The sequence below is a fragment of the Bos javanicus genome, chromosome 22 (genome assembly GCF_032452875.1).
Source record: "Bos javanicus breed banteng chromosome 22, ARS-OSU_banteng_1.0, whole genome shotgun sequence".
In the NCBI taxonomy this organism is placed as follows: Eukaryota; Metazoa; Chordata; class Mammalia; order Artiodactyla; family Bovidae; genus Bos; species Bos javanicus.
Window position 1 is genome coordinate 7,195,456 of NC_083889.1, and position 20,480 is coordinate 7,215,935.

The window sequence follows — 20,480 nt, forward strand, 5'->3', positions numbered from 1 at the left end:
GGTAAGTTATGTTATTGCCTATGTAGATTTACAAACCCCATTATATTTGCTTTGAACAGTCATGTATATGTTAAAAGAAACAGAGCAGTCTTTTATGTCTAACTACATGAGTACCATTTCCTGATGATTCTCATTTTTATAGAAAATCATTTCCCTTCAATCTGAAGATCTCCCATCAGTTTTTCCTAAGGTTTTATGTTGTTTTGTTTTCCTTTTTAAATCTAAAATTGTCTTCATTTCCTCTTCATTCTTGGAGGATCTTTTCATTGCATAAAAGTGTTTTAGGTCTTGTTCTGTTTTCCGTCAGCTTTTCCGAGACGGCACCGCATCGTCTCTAGCTGCCGGTGTCTGACCTCAGCCCCTGTGTTACAGGTGCCATTTTCCTGTCCCCGTGGATTGTCTGTGTTTCATCCAGCAGTTACACTATGATGGATCTAAGTGGGCTTTTCTTTGGTTTTAACCTCCCTTGGTGTTAGCTGACTTTCTTAAGTCTATAAATTTATCTTTCAACAAATTTGGGATGTTTTTGACCATTGTCTTTTCATGTTTTGGAAATAGGGTTAATGGTTCAGCATCTCTTAAGAATGATTTCAATAATAGGACTGCAAATTAAAATGGAAAGAAAGAGCCATCATTGCTTATGTTTTCACCTACTAAGTTGCAAAAAGTGACAAGAGTACAGTTGAGACGTTTCTGTATTGCCAGTAGCATTGTAAAGTTTTGGAAAGCATTTCATTTAATCACATTCTTTCCAACAAGCATTAGTGCTGATCTGTGCTAGCTGCAGGGGAATCAGAGGTAAAAGAAAAGGCACTGCGCTCTGTAGCAGATGGCAAACACTTAGGAGAAAACGGCGTTACTTAGTAGGCTAGTTACCAGGTGGTGGGATTTGGAGCGTGTCCTTTCTTCTTGTGATAATTTGATCACCCTAATAAGTGGGGAATGACTTCACATTATAATTTTACATTTCTTTCAATCCAAGGTGCTCAATCTGATGCCAAAGTTTATTGATCACCTATATTACTTTTACTGTGAACCTCCTGTTGGTAGGATTTACTGTTTTATTAAGGAAATTGATCTTTATCATTTGTCTTATAACACTGTTTCTGATATTTAGTTATAAAACAGTTTCATGTATTAAGTATCATATTTATCAATCTTCTTTACTTTTTTCCCCCATTTTGTGCGGTGTTTAGAAAGGCCTTCTTGCCTCCAAGATTTAAAGAATAATTTAGCCACATTTTTCTAGCACTTTTTGTTACACTGTCACAACCACCAATCTAAATTTTTGTTTTATCTAGAATTTATTTTATATAAGCTTAATAATGTAAGGCTCTCTCCATGTTTCATGTAATTTCTCATAATATATTTGATTAGTTTCATTTACCTTTCCAAATAAAGCTTTGGACAGAGCTATAAAATGCTAAGATTTGTGTCTAAATAGTTTACAGTTACATTTTTATAAAATAATGTATATATGTGTCTGCATGATAAAAGTCTGGAGGGATCTGTGTCAGAACCTTCATAGTGGTGGGATAACTGATTTTTATTTTGTTACTGGAATATCTGTTTCTTCCAACTTTTAAAACATGAAGTTACTCCATTAATCTTAATGAATCTCTTTGGAGGAAAGACTGGCCATGTGCCCTTTTCTGGTCGTGTATCATCAGATCAGTGTGTTGATGGCATGGCATCGTTGTCAGCGAGCTCAGGGCTCCAGGCACCCTGTTCAACACAGCAACAGCTTTTTTTTTTGTCTGCGCTGGGGCTTTTTCGCTGCCCGTGGGCCTTCCCTGGTTGCAGCGAGCAGAGACTACAGGCTAGTTGTGGCGTCTGGGCTTCTCTTGTGGAGCACAGGCTCAGTAGTTGTGGCGGACAGACTTAGTCGCCCAGACCAGGGGTCGAACCCACGTTCCCTGCCTTAGCAGGCGGATTCGTAATCACTGAACCACCAAGGAAGTCCAGACAACAGCTTTTTATCTCTTTATTCTGTCAAATTCCCACTTTGCAGTAATATAACCTCTCTTTCCTGGGTTATATATATGTGTAAATTCCCACTGTATCTTATTTTTGGGAAGAAAGCATTAATCTTCTGATTATATGAGGAAAATCTAAACTCTCAAATTTAGTTAGAAATAAGTTGGTCATTTAAGGTTTTAAAAGAAGCGTTTTTGTTTTTAACTTAAAGATAATTAAATTTTTTTTCCCAAGGTTTTATTTAAATTTTCTTGAATTCTTATTTCCTATATGAGTCAGAAGATAGCAAGAAAATAAAAAATACTATGACAAATAACTGGTGAAACAATGACAAAATATACAAAAGAATATAGCTATGGAGTGAAATAAAATGAAATTTAAAAAAAGTCAAATTCCAACCATATAGCTAAAATAAACTCACTATGTTGGATTTTTGTCTTGAGTGGAAATGTGAAAAAACAAAGCAAATTAAGTAAAGCTAATCTAGGTTTGGTATAAAGTGAGCTGATGTAAAGGGATGGATTGTAAATTTCAGCCAAGGCTGCATTTGGGAAAACGCTTTAAATTTGCCCCAGAAATGCACAGTTTCCCCCAGGACGCCTACTGTTTGCTACAGACGTCTCTGTCTGTGGGGCCACCACATTTCACGTGTACCTCAGGGCTCCTCTGTCGTTAGTAGGTTACTCTGTAGGGTGAAGAGTCCAAGTACTGTAGAGGCCCTGCAGTGTAAAGTGAATCTTAGCCAGTCTCAGGCTGCTTTCCCTCCTGTTAGGCGGCAGCTGACCAGCTTCCTCTGTGTCCTTCCAGTGAGATTTCTCATTACCATCCCAGCATATATATATATATGGATTTTTACACTACAGCCATAGCCTTCCACACTGCTCTGTACCTTACTTTTCGCATTACAATGTGTCTGTAGAGATAGTTTGTATCAGTATAGAGCTCGGTTTCATTCTTTCTAATGGGTGCATTAGACTTCCCTGGTGGCTCAGACAGTAAAGCGTCTGCCTACAATGCGGGAGACCTGGGTTCAATCCCTGGGTCGGGAAGATCCTCTGGAGAAGGATATGGCAACCCACTCCAGTACTTTTGCCTAGAAAACCCCATGGGTAGAGGAGCCTGGTAGGCTACAGTCCTTGGGGTTGCAAAGAGTCGGACACGACTGAGCGACTTCACTTTCACTTTCACTAATGGGTACATGCTGCTGCTGCTAAGTCGCTTCAGTCGTGTCTGACTCTGTGCGACCCCATAGACGGCGGCCCACCAGGCTCCCCCGTCCCTGGGATTTCCAGGCAAGAACACTGGAGTGGGTTGCCATTTCCTTCACTAATGCATGAAAGGGAAAAGTGAAAGTGAAGTCGCTCAGTCGTGTCCGACTCTTCTCGACCCCATGGTCTGCAGCCTATCAGGCTCCTCCGTCCATGGGATTTTCCAGGCAAGAGTCCTGGAGTGGGGTGCCATTGCCTTCTCCAGTGGGTGCATACAATTGCATTATATGGATATGACTATTTAATGTTGATTTATAGTTACAGTGTTGTCAGTTTTTGCTGTTATAAATAATGCTGCGGTGACTTATCATTGTACACAGTTAAGGGGAATCCTTTATGATGAATATTTGCAGCAATATTTGAGTTGGATTTAATTTTTCAAGTTTATTTGAATGAGTGCTAATCTTAGGATTGCTTTATGTGTGCATGTAATTTAAGATGTTTCTGCTTCCACACTGGTTGAACAGCTACAGAGTTGTGTAATTTAAATTTACCTTCTGTAAGTGGCACTATAAAACAGAAGGGTATGTGCAGGGTGGCATTCATCCTCTCAGAGAGTGTTGTGCCTTTGACAACTGTTTGCTTTCCACACATTCTAGCAGGAGGATTGGTGGTTTTCAGAGAGAAAAAAAAATTACTTCCCTATTTTTGTGGAAAGGGACAGAGGGTCTCCATAGGGAATTCCATCATCATAAAGTGAGGTAAGATGGGTTTGCTGATACATACTAACCTTTTTTTCTTATGGAGCAGATGGGAGAAGGGAAATGGAACAAGATGGAAGGAGCCTTAGGGTAGATTTCTAAAAAGAACCTCTGGGCAGGACAGTAGTAACCATAATGTGGAGACAAATGGTGTGGGGGAAGGAGTCGTAAAAGATTTGTGTCGTAATTGTCAAAGCTATAAAAGCTCCCAGCGTAGTTGGGTGTGTTAGAGGGCAGTTCTGTGGCAGGAGCCAGCTGTCTTCTGCAGAAAGGAGGAGCCTGAGCACATTGGTTCTCCTTTGAGATCCTAGAATTGTCAGAGATTTTATCTGTTTCTAACCTGAATTCATTTATACGATTGGAAACGTGTATGAGGAGTGCATAGTTTACTTTTTATGGACTATTATATTTGACCCCTCTGTGCTCTAATACCCAAGACACCAATGCAAAACCTCATTTCCTCTTTTCCAGCATAACTAATACGCAGTAAATTATCATGACGGTTCTAATGACCACTTCTTACTGTATGGATTCAGACAGAGCTTCTTGACTAGTTTCCTTTTTTTTTTTTTGTACATGAATGAAGATGGTTCCCCCAAAAAATCATTCTAACCAAGTTACAGGTATGTTTTCAGAAGGCATAGGATACCGGAAGCAATTGTGAGATTCTGTATTAAAATCAAGGTAGCTTTCAGAAAAAAATATTCTCAAAATTAAAACAGAAATTTGTCCCCCAAGCAGGAAGAAGTCTCAGAAATTAATGGTTTAATCATGAGGCTCAGATGAATTTAGAGATACTGATACATTGGGTCAAGAAGGCATGCATATAATGACACTGTAAGAATATTCCTTTATTTCCTGAACCACCCAAAGCAAAGCCATTGGTTTCATGCGGTTAAGAAAACACGTGCGCAGACACGCATACTCACTCTCACTCCAGTCTTGAGTTAAATAAGTGCTCTGACTTACATTATTGAAATGAAAGGTGATTCTATTTCTCAGTTTTTGTCTGAGAGAAATGAAAATTTGTCCACGTAAGAATTTTAAAGCAGTTTTACTTTTGATAGACAAAAAGTAGAAATAACCTAGGCATGTATCAGTGGGAGATTGGCTTAACTAAATTGTTGGCTAGGAATTCCCTAGTTGTCCCGTTGTTAGGACTCCAAGCTCCCATTGCAAGAGGCCTGGTCGGGGAAACAGATCCCACGTGCCAGTCACTCAGTGCAACCAAAAATTCTTTCTAACATAAATAGGGACTTCCCTGGTGGTTCAGTGGCTAAGACGCCACGCTTCCAACTCAAGGGGCCTGAGTTTGATTCCCTGGTCAGGGAACTAGGTCCTGTATGCTGAAACTAAAGATCCCACATGCCCCAGGTAAGATCGAGTGAAGCCAAATTAAATTTTTTTAATTTTAAGAAATAAAATAAATTACAGGCCACTCTGTATATTGGAATACTGCTCAGCTGTAAAAAGAACAAGCTGCTGCTGCACTAAGTCAGCATGATGCAAATCTCAAAACATTTTGTTTCTTTTTTACTCAGTGTAAGGTACATACGTATGATTCTATTTATACCATTTGTACGACAGGCAGAAGCTGTCCTAACTTATGTTCATAGAAATGGGAACAGTGCTTGGGGAATTGACTGGAAGGAATCTTTCTGGGGTGAAAGAAATATTCTGTGTCTTAATTGGACTGGCGGTTTACATGTATATGTTCAAACTTACCAAATAACAGTATATTTCATTTGGATATACGCTCTTACTTTATACTGTCAAAAGAAAAACACTAGTATGTAGGAACCGTGGTGGATTTACACATGCTGAAGTTTTACTTTCTAGTTAAGAAAATTAAACCCAATCTATTCACAACACAGTTATACCAGGTACTTGTGAAAGTGGGCTTAAAAAAACTTTTTTTTGATTATTTTTACTGTACTCTTGGAATATACATTAAAAAAAAAAGTTTTCTCTCTTGGAATACACTTTTAAATGGTTTTAAGAAATTTTGAAAATTTTCAAAATTCATATAACTCTAAGTATATTCTTTGGGGGAATACAATTAACCAGTAATGATTCATGAATGGTCAGTTTCTCTGACATATCACTCATAGGGTGACATGTGGAAAACTTGGTGTTTTAAGAGCAACAAAAAAACTCTCCTTGTATTTTACGTGTATTCCTTAGACGCTAAAGCCTCAGTATCTAAAATCACAATCACTCATCACTGGGCCCTGAGCACATGGGACGTGGCTGGTGAAAGGCACACACAGATGTATGATACACACCCATTTTAGGACATCTAAACCTGTAATATATGTTAGTAATGTTGTGTATTGATTATGTTGAAATGACATGTTAGATATATTGGGTTAATTTTAAAATATGGAAATTAATTCCACTGTTTTTTTTTTTTAATGTGTCTACTGGAAAATAATGGCCCCGATTACATTCCTCTTGGACAGTGCTGCCTCTAAGGTTTTAGAACCATTTGAAGTGTTTGTATTTTTTGACACGTGGTTTTTACCAGTGTGTGATACTGTTCTATGCCAGTTTTCTCACATGCCACAAAATTTAGCCTAGCATCTCATCAGAAAATTTCGTCTTTAAAAGGCCTAACTCCCAAATGACTCTTACAGTGCAAAAACATGTACAGGGTTGATATTTTGGCCATATGCTTTGATTTAAATATTAATGTTGCCACGTGCATTTGGGAGATAATGATTTTCTTACACACTATACACACCTAATATAAGGGTTGACTTCTTACACTATACACACCTAATATAAGGGTTGACTTTTTTTTAAGTCAAAATTTATTGACCATCACTGATAATTGGCTTAGCAGTAATGAATCTGCCTGCAGGAGTTGAGGGTTCAATCCCTGGGTCAGGAAGATCCTCTGGAGAAGGAAATGGCAACCCACTCCACTATTCTTGCCTGGAGAATCCCATGGATGGGGGAGCCTGGGAGGCTGCAGTCCATGGGGTTGCAAAGAGTCAGACAGGACTTAGCAACTAAACAACAAAATAACTGAACACATATTTTTAAAAGAGCTGTACTGAGAAATAATCCACATACCATACGATTCACCCGTGTAAAGTGTACCATCCCGGGACTGTTCGTTTACTCACAGCACTGTGCAGTCATCACCGAGGTCAGTTTCAGGACCCTGCACCCTTTGGCTGTAACCCCTTTCTCTTCAGTCTACTCCCCAGCCTTAATCAATCCACTTTTTGTCTCTCTAGATTACCAGTTTTGCACTTTCCTGTGAATGGGATTATGTAATATGTGGGTTTTATGACTGGCTTCTTTCACTTACAATGTTTTCAAGGTTCATTCAAGTTGTAGCCTATATCAGTATTTCATTCATTTTTATTTCTGAATAATATTCCATTGTATGGATATACCACATTTAGTTTATTCAATTCATTTTGGATTGTTTGCATCTTTAGGCTACTAGGAATAATGCTGCTCTATACATTCATGTACAAGTCTTTGTGTAGACATGCTGTTTATTTTTCTACCTAGAAGTGGAATTGCTGGGCCCCATGGTAACTATTTAATTGTTTAAGGAATTACCAGACTGTTTTGTAAAGTGGCTGCACCATTAACAATCCCACCAGCAGTGTATGAAGTGAAGTGAAGTGAAGTTGCTCAGTCATGTCTGACTCTTTGTGACCCCATGGACTGTAGCCTACCAAGTTCTTCTGTCCATGGGATTTTCCAGGCAATAGTACTGGAGTGGATTGCCATTTCCTTCTCCAGAGGATCTTCCCGACTCAGGGATCGAACCTAGGTCTCCTGCATTGTAGACAGATGCTTTATCATGTGAGCCACCAGGCAAGTCCAGCAGTGTATGAGAGTTGCAGTTTCTTCACATCCACACCAACACTTGTTATTCATCTTTTTTATTATATGGATACATTGTAGGGGGTATGAAGTGGTATCTCACTATGGCTTTGATTTGCATTTCCCTGAAACCTAGTGATGTTGAGCATCTTTTCACATGCTTATTGGACACTTGTATCTTTTTCTTTAGAGAAATGTTTATTGAAATCCTTTGCTGTCTTATAGAGGGGTTAGTTGTCTTTTTTATTGTTGAGTTGTAAGAGTTACTTACATATTCTAGGCCCAGGGTCCTTATCAGATATATGACTTGTAAATATTTTCTCTAATTCTGCCTGTTGTCTTTTCAGGTTTTTTGCAGGTGTTTTTGAATCTCAAATATTTTTGATGTTGACAAAGTTAAATTTATGTTTTATTCTTTTATTGACTATACTTCTCGTGTCATATCGAAGAATCCTCTGCCAAATCCAAGGTCATGAGATTTACCCCTATGTTTTCATCTAAGAGTTAAATAATTTTATTCAGCACTACATTTAGGTCTTTGATCCATTTTGAGTTAATTTTTGTATATGAGGTAAGGGCTCAACATATTAATCCTTTTGCATAGAAGTATCTTATTAATGGGCTTCCCTGGTAGCTCAGACAGTAAAGAATCCGCCTGCAGTGTGGTAGACCTGGGTTTGATCCCTGGGTTGGGAAGCTCCGCTGGAGGAGAGCATGGCAACCCACTCCAGTATTCTTGCCTGGAGAATCCCATGGACAGAGGAGCCTGGCGGGCTAAGGTCCATAGGGTCGCAAAGAGTCGGACATGACTGAGCACTAAACACATCTTATTAATAGTAAAAAAAGAAGTCCACAAGGTTAGTCACATTAACATTTCATTGTTGCGTGATATTTTAATAACTGTCATGGGTATGTACAAAGTCTTATATGTTGCATATTACAGGACATCTTTGTTATTCATTCTGAGATTGTGATAGTAGCGAACTTTTAATTTCTAAAGATAAATTAGAGGCTTCTCTAGAACCTGGAAAAGAGTATAACTGAACTGAAAAAGGGCAAGAAATAATGTTGGGGCCAATATGGGAAGTATCCGTATGAGAAAATCAGAGCATACAAAATAAAAACGAAATTTCAAATTAGTCTTTTTTTTTTTTGCTGACACAGTTAATTTCAATATTTCTTTCTTTCTTTTCTTTTTTTTTTTTTTTTTAGTAAGAGGCTCAAAATGGGTAAAAGGAAATGTTGGGACCAAATTTAACTCGGCCCAGTTATTCCACAAGTATAAATTATGGAACCTTAATTGGTTCTTATAGACTTCTGATGTGACACCCAGTGAATCATTTCCCATTCACTTAAAAGGGACCTCCCATGGCCCAGTGTTTATAAAAGAGGATGAGCCAAACAAATGGTGGATAACATAAATATCACAGGCAGTTTTAGTGTACTTAAGGAATCCTATTTCTTTTGGTCTTAGCCAAGTACTTCTATTGTAGTTGGAGAGATATACCTAAAACAGTATCTTGACTGATAATCTCCTGACTCTCATATTGCTCTTGTTAGGAGCTCAGCCCCGATTCACTCTCTTAACCGGGTCTGATCCTACGGAAACATGTTCATCTAGGAAACTCTTCCAGAAAAGGGAACCTGCCTGTGGGATCCATCCTTCATCTTATCAGCAGCTTGTCTTCACACAGCACGATTCACATCTGAGTCCCGGGACCCTATTTAGATGAATGGTGATTGGATTAATCACAAGCCAGGGTTGGGATAATTCTTCAGTGGTCTCCCACTCTGGAGAAACCCCACAGGGCTCCTGCTGGCATTGGACAAATCGTTTAACCCGTTTGGGCCTTTCTTTCCTCTTCTGTCAAGTTAGATTGCATGATCTTACGGTCCTGCCCGTGTGTAAGATGCTGTGTCTGTGATGGTTGCATTTTACTTGCTGCCTGGGGTAGGACTGGATTCCTTGAGATGCTAGATTTGGTTGAAGAGGAAAACTTTCTCAGCTTTTTTGAGCTGGTCCTCTCTTGGTATTGGATTTGGGGTGTGTTTATCAGTAAGGCTCTTAGTAACAGAACAGTTATTAGAAAGCGAAGTGTTTACAGAAGACATAAAGCTTTAAATTTTAAGAGCTGGAGTTGACAAGTTTAACATTTTCTAGATTTCTGTAGATAAATGGAAACAGTTTGAAATGTACATTTAAAAAATTTTAAATCCAGTACCATATTTAATTTGTTAGAAGAAATTCTTTATAGGATGTTTTGAGCCAATTTTTCAAATAACGTGTGTCACGAGGTCACTTTGTGAATTTATTTACCTTTGACAAATGGTGACTGACTGGGCTTACCCCCAATGTAGCCTCTCTTGATATGGGTTGAGCTGTTTGCCAGCAACGGTCCATCTAGTCAAAGCTATGGTTTTTCCAGTAGTCACGGATGGATGTGAGAGTTGGACTGTAAAGAAAGCTTAGTGCCAAAGAATTGATGCTTTTGAACTGTGGTGTTGGAGAAGACTCTTGAGAGTCCCTTGGACTGCAAGGAGATCCAACCAGTCCATTCTGAAGGAAATGTCTTGAATATTCATTGGAAGGACTGATGCTGAAGCTGAAACTCCCAATATTTTGGCCACCTGATGCGAAAAACTGACTCATTGGAAAAGACCCTGATGCTGGGAAAGATTGAAAGCGGGAGGAAAAGGGGATGACAGAGGATGAGATGGCTGGATGGCATCACCGCCTCGATGGACATGAGTCTGAGTGAACTCCGGGAGTTGGTGATGGATAGGGAGGCCTGGCGTGCTGCAGTCAGTGGAGTCACAAAGAGTCGGATACGACTGAGGGACTGCATTGACTTTGCTGTTTCAGGTACTTGGTTTAGATTCGTTTTACCCACAGAATATAGGCTTGACACATTTAATGCTCAGTCTTAAATGGCTTGTTGCTGTAGTTTGGTCTTTTAAGGAAAAAAATTTCCCTGTTTCTCTCCTTTCTTTGTTCTTTTTTGTTCTGTTCTTTACCAGGGGTTGGCATTCTGTGGCTCTAGAGCCAGCTCCTCCAGCGTGTGGAGGGGCGGGCAGGGTTGTATGGGATCCCCCACAGGGGAGGGGTGCGCAGCAGGGCGGGTGAAGCAAGCATGTCCCTTCCCCTGAGGTATAGTTCTTCCGGTCTGATGACCTGTCAGATCCACTGAGCGGTTGGTCAAGCAGATTGGACAGTGACTCGAGGAAGTGGTGGGGCAGGTTGGGGCGGCGGGGGGGTCAGTATTTTAAGTAGCAGCTATCAGAAGTGAAGCGATTTCTCCAGAGCCAAGCGTGTTTCTGGTGTGACCAGTTTGCAGGAATTATGCAGCGTGGAATGTTGTTTCCCAAGAGGAAATAGAGGTTGAGCGAGAGGGTGGTAAGAGATGCCTTAGGGTGGATGAGAAGGCACTCCATCCGAGAAGAGGAGTATGAATGTTAGTTTTAGTTTCATGCAAGGAAACGTACTTGAATGTGATGACTCTTGAGCAGAGACTTTTGTGTTCACGTATTCAAGTATTTTTTAATAGGGAGCTTGCTTTAATAGTAGAATCTTTCACCCTGTTCTAATTTGACATGGTGTCTCGTGGGGAAAAAGGTAAAAGCTGAGGAAAACCAGTTTTCACCTCGTACACAATTATAGTTCAGGAAGCAGAATCCTGCTGCAAATCTTACATGACTGATTTCTGGACCCAAAGTGGGCTTGACAGTGGGCTAGAGCAGTAATAGCCCCCCTACTGTCAGGAGAGGCCAGGGCAGGCTTTTCCCAGCAAGCCTGCCTGAGGCGAGCCCTGTCCTAGACTCTGGCCCTGGAGCCTACGTCTGGGAGCCGGAGAGGAGTCGGCTTCCTCGGCAAGGTGGCCTGCCACCTGGGCAGGTGGGCGTCTGGGTGCCAGAGAAGTAGATCTGCGGTGCTGAAAGCTGAATCTTACAGTGCTGGCCTGTTAAACACCTATGCAGACACTGAGAAATTGCTCCAGCCTTTGTGTAGGAAACAAAAGAGGCAAGCTTCTGCTTTTAAGGAGCTTGTGTTTTGCCCTGGCCTTTGGCAAGAGTCACAGACGGAGACGAATATTCAGTTGTGTGACTGTCATTCAAGTGACCGTGAGTTGATGATGACCTAGGGCCTCTGGAGACCTACGCCTTTATTTTATTTTTATTTTTATTTATTTATTCTTGACTGCTCTGGGTCTTCGTTGCTGCGCACGAGCTTTCTCTAGCTGCGGCGAGCAGGGGCTCTGCTCTAGCTGTGGTGGGAGGACTTCTCTTGCTGCAGAGCGCGAGCTCCAGGGTACGCAGGCTTCCGTGGTTGTGGCACATGGGCTTAGTTGCCCCGTGGCATGTGGGATCTTCCAGGCAAGGGATCAAACCAGTGTCCCCTGCATTGCAAGGCAGATTTTTAACCACTAGACCACCAGGGAAGCCCAAGACCCCGGCCTTTAAAAGTCATTCTTTTTCTTCATAAGCAGTGCATATCTGAGTGATGAATGAATGTTTATTGCCATTCAAAAATAAAACTATAAATAAACCAAAAGAGGAAATTAAGTCACCCTAATCTCACCACACAGAGCTGAAGTGCTCCTGAAAACAGGAGATAACCAGCCAGTGCCTCCCTCCTTTGGGCCCTGGAGTCTTCCATCACAGAGGACTCCCCCTGCGTTGTTGCCATGGGATGGCCTTGTTAGTGAAGACAGCTGTTGGAGACATGAGGGTGACTGTAGGCTTGTCAGGAAAATCCCTTTGGTAATGACACTGCTTGCTGCTCTTAAGTACTCTCTTCTATGAACAGGGTTCGGATTTTAAATTAGGTGCTCAGTAACAAAATTTAAACTTGTAACGTTTCAATTAAATTCTGTTTTCTTCCTGTTTAAAAAGGCAGATTATGGGACTTCCCTGGCAGTCCAGTAGTTAAGGCTCCATGCTCCCAATGCAGGGACCGCAGGTTCTATCCCTGGTCGGGGAACTAAGATCCCTCATGCCACACAACACAGCCAAAAAGTAAAAAGAACAATAATAAATGATAAAAAGATAGGTTGCATGTGCGTGCATAGTTATGTATGCACTAGAAAAATCATAATGTAATCCATTCTTTATACTTTATTTTTAGGGCAGTCTTGTGAACTGACAAGCAGTGTGATAGTTTGGGAAGAACCATGAATGGGGAGTCCACGGCGTTGACTGTTAGTCCTGACCCTAGTCATATACTCCAAGCTAGAGAATATATTTAGTCACTTTGGATCTCAGTTTCATAAAGCAAGGACCCACACTAGGCAGTCTTCTAGTCCTTATCATCACAGCTCAGGCCATCAGTCTCAGTTTCCTTGTGCCAGTCTACTATTCTGCGTTGTCAGGGGTTGCAGGGCTACTTTTCCTTTAGTGGACAATTTTCTAAGGTTCTAGCAACCCGGAGTGAGGCAGTGAGGAGGAAACAGGCTGCTTCTGAATTTGCCTGCCTGTGGTTTTACCAGAGGGGCATTTCTAGTCAGAGAATTTCAGAGTTATTAGAAAACTGTGTTGCTAGGACGGTCACATTCTTCCCAGACTGAAATTATAACCGGAGTGCACTTCCATGATATACATATGTATTGTAATTTGTAAACATAACTCAAAACCCTGTATCTAATGTCAGGTCATTTGCGGTTGGCCATTCAGACCTCATTTCTATTTGACAAGGGTTTATTTTAAGATTGCTTTGTGGAGCGTTGTTTAACATTCAAATGATCTATTAGTGTCAAGTCTTTAGCTAGAGTCGTTTTAAATGAGCTGCCCGTTAAGTAGAAAACCAAACAGAAGTTTACGTTTCCAGCCCAACCTAGCAAAATCAGTGTAACATACATTTTTTATCTTCACGTTTATTCATCCTGGGGTTTTTTTTTTTTTGCCTTGAATATTCATTTAGGATAATAGTACCTATGTGAATGAAATTCTTTTAGTTACTGTTGATACTGTGGCTTAGCAAAAGCTATAGACTTCTTAATACTTTCAGAGAAGAACGCTTTACAGTAAGCTGAGCTTACTGTAAAAAATGGATTTTTTTTTACATCTGAAAAAATGGATTTTTCAGTAAGTTAACTGTGTTTCTTAGCAGAGTTGCAAATGTGCTTCCATAGCTTTATTTCTAGGATATTAAAAGAAATGTTATATGGGAGTAAGTTCCCACTAGGCAATTAACGACATTTTTTTAACAGGCTAAGCATATGTTGTTGACTCCAGAGGGTTATTTTGTGGGAGATGGGATGGAAGCTAAAGATGATTTAGGTAAACAGCTAAACTGAGCCTCAGGTGGCGGTTTGTACATCCTTCTAATTCTCACCGTTAGCACTGTGGCTTCCCCGCTCCTTGACTGGCGTCCAGGTTGCCACAGCCGGCAATCTAGGCCGTCCTTTCCTCTGTAACAGACGTCATCCTCGCCGCCCTGCGACTCAGGTCTCCTCAGCCCTCGCCTTTTGTGTTCCAGATGCTCCATACTCGCCTGCAGTGCCTACGTGGCTCTGGCTCTGGGTGATAACCTTATGGCTCTGAATCACGCAGATAAACTTCTTCAGCAGCCCAAGCTGTCAGGATCTCTGAAGTAAGTGTGACTCACCCTGTGTGTTTGTTTTGTTTGGAGGGTTTCCGTGAGTCTGTGGTGCATATTGCCTCTCGGACTTCCCCAGTGGAATGTAAATTATCTTAGGGAAAGCAAAAAAGTTTCTTAATTTGCTAATTTTTTTGTGTTTGGTAGTGAAACCTTTTTTCACTCGTTGCACTGCGAGGGTTATTGGAAACGGCTGCATGAGGAAGCAGAAACTCTGGACTCTGTATTCTGGGTCTGAGGGGGCACATTATCACATACTAGCTCCCAAAACAAGCTGAGTCCTCAGTGAAAAGACCCACATGAAAAGGAGTTTGGTCAACAGGACAAATCTGCTTTGAATTTAAAATATTTTCCCAAACTACTGCACCATTTCCAGAGAGCATGAGACTTATTTAAACTCTTCAGATGCCTCTTCAATATTAATGTCATTGTCACTCTAAAATTTTCTAAAGCACATCATCTTTCCTTTTATGAAAATTAAGTAACATGCAGCATTCTTTGAATCTTTGTATGATGCTGATGCTGGAAATTTTATCCAAGGCCATGTATACTCTGTATAACATCAGGACAATTGCTTTTACATTCTTCCTATATGTACATAGTTACAACTTCCAAAATACGTTCCTTTCCCTTTCAGTGGCCTTTGTTTGTAACATGCAACACCTAGAAATGTGAGGTCATACCCTGAGGAACAGTTCTGTAAATGTTTATTTTTGCCTTTTATAAAAGTACTACTTTATACAAGCATGTAAGGTTAACATTGATTGGGACTTACCTAGCGGTCCAGTGGTTAACACCCCATGCTTCCACGACAGCGGGGCATGGATTTGATCCCTGGTCAGGGAACTAAGATTCCACAGGCTGCACGACGAGGCCCCCCACCCCCCGCAAAAGAGCATCCAGGAACATAGAGACTTTGTCAGAATTCAAGTATGAGAGCTTCTGCCGTCCTGTGAGAAAATCTCGTCTGCACTCTGGGCCTGGAGGGTCCTGGGCTTGAGATCAAGGCAGTCGGGTTGCCCCAGCACTGAGAAGCACCAGCCAGGAACCTTGGCCTGCGCCTGCCAGACACCTGCTGCTCAGACTGTGCTGCCCCATCGGCGGGGCAGAGTTTTGCGTATGTGTTTCTTTTAAACAAAAATGAAATACAGATCCTTGCTGCCTTTTTTTTTAATTCTTTGACTGACATGGTCATCACTGTTGTCAAATAATCCTAATTAGATTCTTTCCTTGGCATTTGTGGCAGGGTTTTCAACCTCCTTTATCAACTTCTTCCCTCTGAACTTCAAAGCAACAACATTCTTAGGTTTTATGATTTATTGAGGGATTGGCCATGTCTGATCATTTCATCTGTAATTCTCTTTAACCATTCTACCCTCATCTGTGGTTTCTAATCACGAGCCAGAACCCCCGTCTCTGCACTGAGGATAAGCTTTTGTGCCTTAGACAGCCCAGGTACCACAGCGGCTTTACCTTCGTGTACCTCGTCCGAAGGTCTGGGCTTTGCGTGTCATGAAGGCATTTAATTGTTTTTTTTTTTTTTTTAAAGTAAATTCACAGAATATGAAGTGGTTTGAAGTGGTTCTTTGAATTTGTATGTTTATGGGTGGGAGGAGGGTTTTTTTAATTTTTTTGGCCTTGCCAGGGCATGTGGGTTCTCAGTTCCCTGACCAGGAATCGAATCTGCACCTCCTGCTTGGAAGCATGGAGTCCTAACTACTGGACCACCAGGAAAGTCTAATGTGTCTGTGTTTTATAATGATTATTGGCTTATGGATTCTGGTTTAATGCAATTTTTTAAATATCTTATTTCAAAATATATTTAAAGTTACTGGTTTTTTAAGTTGTCATTTCTAATAGGGTATCTGGTAGGGAAGCAAAATGGAAGAGCATTACATATAAAATAGATTAATAAGAACCTAATTTGTAGCACAGGGAACTCCATGCTCTGTGCCGACCTACATGAGAATAGACTCTAACAAATAATGGATATGTGTATATGTGTAACTGACGTACTTGGCTGTGCAGCAGAAACTAACACAACAGTGGAAATCAACTATACTCCACTAAAAATTAATTTAAAAAAGTGGGCATTACAGCTCCCGCTAGTTAGAAGAAAGAAATTGCTTAATAAAGAAATAGCTCTTAGGAAACAGAGAGAGAGAGATGCAATGGCTCTTGGGAATTCCCTGATGGTCCAGTGGTTAGGACTCCGTGCTTTCACTGCTGAGGGCCTGGACTTGATCCCCAGTCAGGGAATGGATCCCACAGGCCATGCAGCAGAGCCAAAAAGAGAAAAGAAAGAGAACTGCTCTTGAGTGTGCACAAATCCCAGAAAACGGTCAAACTGGAAAGAGTCTAAGGTTTGAGGACTCAAGGTCCATGTGGACAGACTCAGTTGGGACAGGCTGGCTCAAGGAGTTGGGAACTGAACCGGCCTTTCAGAGGAGTTAGGTTTTGGCCCGGCTTTGCACGCCAGGAGGCAAGGCTGCAGGCAGCACAGTGGCGTGTCCGCCCAGGACAGTGACGGGAACAGAGGAGCCTTTGGGGGAGTGAGACGTTGACTGGATACAGGAAAGCGGAACCCAACTGTGGAGAGCTTTATATCTACAAAAGTTTAGTTTAGTTTAGTTCTCAAGTGGAAAGAGTCATTAGGATTTTGAGCAAAGGAGTATTATGTCTAAGGCTGTTTTAATTTTGAGAAATCAATCAGATGATCTTGGGGAAAATGGCTCAAAGCAAGACACTGAAAGAACCAGGCTATTATAAATCTGGAGGAAACACATCTGCCTTGAAGCAGCTGCACCCAGGAAAGACGATGTGAAGGGGAGGACACTTGTGCAGTATAAGTGAAGCTGATCCAGGGGCTTCCCTCATGGTCCAGTAGTTAAGAATCCACCTGCCAATGTGGGGGACACAGGTTCTATCCCTGGTCGGGAAAGATCCCACATGCCGCGGGGCAGCTAAGCCTGAAGCCCATGTACTACAAGCACTGAAGCCTGCGTGCACCTCGAGCCTGTGCTCTGCAACAAGAAAAGCTCAGCGAGAAGCTCATGCCCCGCAGCTAGAGAGTAGCCCCCGCTCGCCTCAACAGAGAGCGCCAGCGTGCAGCAAAGAAGATGGACCCAGCGCAGCCAAAGTTATAAATAATTTAAAGAAGTAGAGCTGATCCGACCCAAACCGAGTCTGGTGCCCCGGTGCCTTCTGCCTAATTTGGCAGCACAGGCTGCTGCTGCTGCCAAGTCGCTTCAGTTGTGTCCGACTCTGTGCGACCCCATAGACGGCAGCCCACCAGGCTCCTCGTCCCTGGGATTCTCCAGGCAAGAGCACTGGAGTGGGTTGCCATTTCCTTCTCCAACGCATGAAAGTGAAAAGTGAAAGTGAAGTCGCTTAGTCGTGTCCAACTCTTCGAGACCCCATGGACTGCAGCCCACCAGGCTCCTCCGTCCATGGGATTTTCCAGGTGGCAGCACAGGCTGGAGAACCCTAACTCTGACCCTCCACTCCCAGGACACACACCCTAGGATCTGCCACTTCCTTTAGAACTTCATCGCTTCCCGATGGTATTTTCTGTATAAATAGAACAGCATACATTTGTCAACTGTATTTTAAATTTTTATTGAAAAACAGTTGATTCACTGCCCACTTTTAAACTGCTGTCTTGATGTGTGTCATCCTTCTTAGCTAACATAAAAATTATTGTATATTTTAAGATATTTTTAAAGAGAAAAATTTAAGTGATTCTTAACATACGTGAAATTTTTACATATACACCAGATTTTATTATACATTGGGTATTTTTGTGATGACCTGCGTTTCAATTTGAAACCCGTTTTTTTTTTCATTTCAGGTTCCTGGGTCATTTATATGCTGCAGAAGCCCTCATCTCTCTGGACAGAATCTCTGATGCTATTACTCACTTGAACCCAGAGAATGTCACTGATGTCTCCTTAGGGATCTCTTCAAATGAGCAGGACCAAGGTTAAGGAAGACATGTTTGATCAGAACTCTTCACCATTTCTACTCCCTTTCCGTTGTAACTCAGGACGTATAGAAATTTAAGGGCACGGTTGTGAAGGGAAGGGAGTTACAGGTCGGCAGTCTGTAGTTACAGCCATACTTTACTATGTACTAATTGCTAAATTCTGACTTTTGAAATGCTGATGGTGTTAGAGCGATTCGTTTTTTTGGGGTTCTTTTAATTTATTTATTTGGTTGTTTGGAGCCTTAGTTGCAGCATACAAACTCGACTGCAGCAGGTAGGATCTAGTTTCCTGACTGGGGATTAAACCTGGGCCCCCTCCTTTGGGAGTGTGGAGTCTTAACCACTGGACCACTGAGGAATCCAGAACGATTTGTTTTGATTCTTATACTGTGTTTTTCTCTGTGGAGGGATTCCACAATCCCAGGGAGAGTAAAAACACATTCAAAAGTCAGTTTTAAATCATGGCTAAATTATTGAGGGAGCAAGATTAGAATTCCCTTTATTTGAGGTTATCTCTCAGACTTGGGGTGCTGGTGGGTGGCAGGTGGCATTCTCGTGTCTTTTATTAGAACCTGTGTGCTTAGACGCTCAGTCATGTCTGACTCTTTGCAACCCCGTGGACTGTAGCCCTCCAGGCACCTGTGACCATGGTGATTCTCCAGGGAAGAATATTGGAGTGGGTTGCCATGCCCTCCTCCAGGACATCTTCCTAAGCCAGGGATCAAACCCAGGTCTCCCACACTGCAGGCAGATTCTTTACCGTCTGAGCCACAAGTGTTGTTAGAACCTCCACTACGTAGAAAAGGAAATACTGTGACAGATTGCCTCAATATTAGATTTCCATTTCATAAAGAAAATTAAGTGTTTGGAAAATATACTCTTTTTGTCTGGCCCCCTCAGATTTATGTTCTTGTCTTTGTAGGATCAGACAAAGGTGAAAATGAAGCAATGGAATCCTGTAAGTAAGACATTTTGTAAAGACTTCAGTAGCCCAGACTGCTTCCCAAAGACTCGCCCTCGAGCCTCCATGGCCTTCCTCTGCCACCCGAGGACAGCCAGGCTTACTTCTGGGCAGCTTCGCGGGCGGTGGACGGGTTGCCTCCGAGCCCCGGCCTGGCCTCTTCACGCGGGTCTGCTCTTCTCCCCAGCCGGGAAGCGGGCCCCTCAGTGCTATCCCAGTTCCGTCAGCTCGGCCCGGACCGTGATGCTGTTCAACCTGGGCAGCGCCTACTGCCTGCGGAGCGAATATGACAAAGCCCGCAAGTGTCTCCACCAGGTGAGGCTGGGCCGGGCCGGGCGCCTCGTGGAGCAGCCATCAGGGGCTTGGAATTGCTGGGCTCTGTCATCCTGTTTGCCTTCTGACTTCTGGTCAGTTTGTTAAACACTGGAATGTGACTCCTCCAGACATACTCTTTTTAAAAAATACTCACTTGGCTGTGCCGGGTCTTAGCTGCGGATGCAAGGTCTTTAGCTGCTGCTTGTGGGATCTAGTTCCCTGAGCAGGGACCGAACTCAGGCCCCCTGCACGGGGAGCATGCAGTCTTAGCCACTGGACCGCCAAGGAAGTCCCCAGACATTCTTGGAATGCACACAACTGACTGTTGTTGCAAATGAACCTAGGCACCTAATGGAGAGTTGTCCTGAAAATTTTAATCATCAATATTTCAAAAGATTGTTAACCACATCTATATCAGTGCTCAGTCAAACCAGTAATGAATGGTGTTCCATATAGTTGAACCCAAGGCAGCTGTAAACCTTGCATACTAAAACAGTAACATATCTGAGACATATTTTAAGTGAAAGGAACAAATAAATGCATGACACTTTCTATGTAATCCTGTATATGCATAAAGGACCTCTGGATGAATACACCAGAAGCTGTTAACATTGGCTTCGGGGTTGACAGGAGAGGCGCAGAGTAGCTGGAGCACTGAGGTGGGAGACTGTTCCCTGGATACCTGTTTGCTTTTTAGTTTTGAATTGCGTGAATCTCTGTCCACTCAAAAAGTTAAGTTACAAATAAACCTTTTTAGAAAGAAGGGTTCACAAAGTCAATACCCAAGAAATTCTGCACACGATAAAAGTCTCTGGCGCTGTGTAACTAAACT

The 20,480-nt window shown here is 42.0% G+C and overlaps 1 protein-coding gene across 3 annotated transcripts in view; it reads left to right on the forward strand.

The window, feature by feature from the left end:
- CNOT10 (CCR4-NOT transcription complex subunit 10) overlaps positions 1 to 20,480 on the forward strand; it is a 58,468-nt gene that overhangs the window by 35,871 nt on the left and 2,117 nt on the right. For all 3 annotated transcript variants that reach the window (XM_061395751.1, XM_061395750.1, XM_061395749.1), the window contains exons 14-17: positions 14,268 to 14,381; positions 18,238 to 18,368; positions 19,295 to 19,330; positions 19,521 to 19,648. In XM_061395751.1, coding sequence (XP_061251735.1) covers positions 14,268 to 14,381; positions 18,238 to 18,368; positions 19,295 to 19,330; positions 19,521 to 19,648 — 409 coding nt within the window. The remainder of the gene's footprint in view (positions 1 to 14,267; positions 14,382 to 18,237; positions 18,369 to 19,294; positions 19,331 to 19,520; positions 19,649 to 20,480) is intronic.